This window comes from Callorhinus ursinus, unplaced genomic scaffold, assembly GCF_003265705.2.
Source record: "Callorhinus ursinus isolate GAN/ISIS: 27379988/994484 unplaced genomic scaffold, GSC_fseal_2.0 scaffold13, whole genome shotgun sequence".
Taxonomy (NCBI): domain Eukaryota; kingdom Metazoa; phylum Chordata; class Mammalia; order Carnivora; family Otariidae; genus Callorhinus; species Callorhinus ursinus.
The window spans coordinates 6,374,132-6,376,524 of NW_027397075.1; the positions used below are offsets into that span (position 1 = coordinate 6,374,132).

Consider the following 2,393-nt stretch of genomic DNA (forward strand, 5'->3'; position numbering starts at 1 on the left):
CCCGCACCCCGGCCTCCGAAGGGGCGGCGGCGGGCCGGCGCCGGTGGGTGGCAGGCCAGGCCTCGCGCTCTCCCCAAGCCCCTCCCCGCCTCCAGGCGCTCGCTCGATTCCCTCCGTGCGGAATGAGAGCCAGGAATCGCCAGGCTGCTCCCGCGCCTCACACAAGAGACTCGGACCGCAGGCGCAGGATCCGACTCGGTTCACTCACGCCGCCAAAATCCCGCGGCTGTGACGTCCTGGGGCACACCCCCGCGCTCCCGGACGTGACGCGAGAGCCCGGTCCCGCCCCCCAACTTCCGGCTACGGGCCTGAGCTCGCGCGTGCGCACGCGGGGCCAGCCCTGGGTACCGCGCGCCCGTCTGCACGAGGTGAGAGCGAAATGGAGGGTTCGGCTTCCAAGCCACTCTCGCCCTCGGCCGCAGCCTCGGCCTCCGCTCCAGCGACCCCGGCCTCCGTGGAGCAGCTGGACAAAGGACAGGTGAGCGGGAGGGGGGCTCGGAAGCGGGGTGGCCGTGGGCTTGTGAGGCTCGGGGTGCGGGTTCCGCGCCCCCGCGGGCGCCCCCGGAGTTCTGGGAGGGTCGCTGGGTCGCGCTTCGCTCAGCCTGCCCGCTCCTTCCTGCGCGCCGGGAGGTGCCTGTCGCCGCCTAGCCCTGCGGCCTGCCCTCTCCTCCCCCGGGTGGATTGCAGGTGCAGCCTGGGCTTCCGGGGTGAGATCCACCTAGCTCTGCTTGCCCACCGTTGACTTGGGCAGGTTGCTTAATTCGGCAAGCTTCAGTGACCTCAGGTTTAAAAGGGCCTCTGCTGGCCTCGGCTCCTCCCGGGGATCAGAGGAGGCAAGGCCCGTGAAGCGCTGTAGCCAGGGGCCTGGCACATAGTAAGCGCTCAGTGAATGCTAGTTGTGGTGTTTAGCGCTTTTCCCGGGATTGCGGCCTTAATCATCCAGGGCCCGGCAAGCATGTTCCCACCTGGCGCGAAGCCTTCACGTGGGAGAGGCTCTCTTCTGTAGACGGGTGCTGAGCGGATACTTAGGTGGTTTCTGATGGAGTCTGATCCAAATTGTAGGATCCTGATACAGACGGTTGTGGAGGTTGCCTATTCAAATAGAATTTGAGGAGGAAAAAAAAAAAGGAAAAAATGCGGAGGAGGGCGCAAATGCTAAATTAGATTGAGATTTAATTTATTTGTGTGTCTCTACTTTGCAGATTAGAAAGGCGGTGGAAGCTCTCTTGGCACATTCCAAGTCCAGGAAAAACGCCAATGGATTGCTTTTGAATGAGAATGAAAATTTCTTTTTAATGGTGGTATTGTGGAAGATTCCAAGTAAAGAACTGAGGGTCAGATTGTGAGTTCTGATTTTCTACTTTTGCCCTTTTTATCTGCTCAGTCATTCGGTATAGCTGTTAACAATCGCCCTTTTGTTTCTAGTGGAAACTTTGCGAACTCAAAATATGAGTTGAAATATGAAATTGTGCCTTAAGAAAAAACAGACATGCTTAAATTTCCTAAAAATTTCGGCAGTTTTCTGGGGCTGGTTGGACAGTTAACCTAAGCAGTTCTACTGAATCCGAAACCTGGTTTTTAGATTAAATTAGACACCTTTTGTGTTTGTTTAGTTCTGTTATCCTTCCATATCATGCTAGTTCCAAGCTAAACTACTGAAGTCCCGGACTCACTTCTTCAAGTAAAGATGATTAAAAACTTAATGAGGAGTGATGAGCTCCTTCTGGAAAACAAACCCATGGTGATCACACGTTCTTACTACTGTAGGACTCCGAGGTCAGAGATGCCCACTCTGCAGAGTTGCCAGACTTAGCAAATAAAAATACAAGTTATTTCTTTTTTAAGATTTATTTACTTATTTTAGAGCACGAGTGAGATGGGCAGAGGGAGTTATAATTTTAAGCAGACTCCCTGCTAAGCAGCAGAGCCCTATGTGGGGCTCGATCCCCCAATTCAGAGATCATGATCTGGGCCAAAACCAAGAGTCGGATGCTTAACCCACTGTGCCACCCAGGCGCCCCAAAATATAAGTTAATTTTTAGTATAAGTAGGTCCCATGTAATATTTGGGGCATAATTATACTAAAAAAAAAAATACAAAGATTAAATTTAACTTGTGCTGTTTTCTATCTGGCACCCCTGCTTCTGTGGAGTCTTTCATTTCCTGACTGTCCAAAAAAAGCCAGGTGTGGGGTGCCTGGGTGGCTCAGTTGGTTAAGCGACTGCCTTCGGCTCAGGTCATGATCCTGGAGTCCCGGGATCGAGTCCCACATTGGGCTCCCTGCTCGGCGGGGAGTCTGCTTCTCCCTCAGACCCTCCCCCCTCTCATGTGCTCTCTCTCTCTCTCATTCTTTCTCTCAAATAAATAAAATCTTTAAAAAAAAAAAAAAAAAA

At 53.0% G+C, this 2,393-nt stretch overlaps 1 protein-coding gene across 1 annotated transcript in view; it reads left to right on the forward strand.

The window, feature by feature from the left end:
• The first annotated feature begins 310 nt into the window (after positions 1–310).
• The window catches only part of RSL1D1 (ribosomal L1 domain containing 1), a 13,631-nt gene continuing 11,548 nt past the window's right edge, over positions 311–2,393 (forward strand). The window contains exons 1-2 of the mRNA XM_025855560.2: positions 311–478; positions 1,203–1,342. Of these exons, the coding sequence (XP_025711345.1) occupies positions 380–478; positions 1,203–1,342 (239 nt within the window). The 5' untranslated portion in view covers positions 311–379. The remainder of the gene's footprint in view (positions 479–1,202; positions 1,343–2,393) is intronic.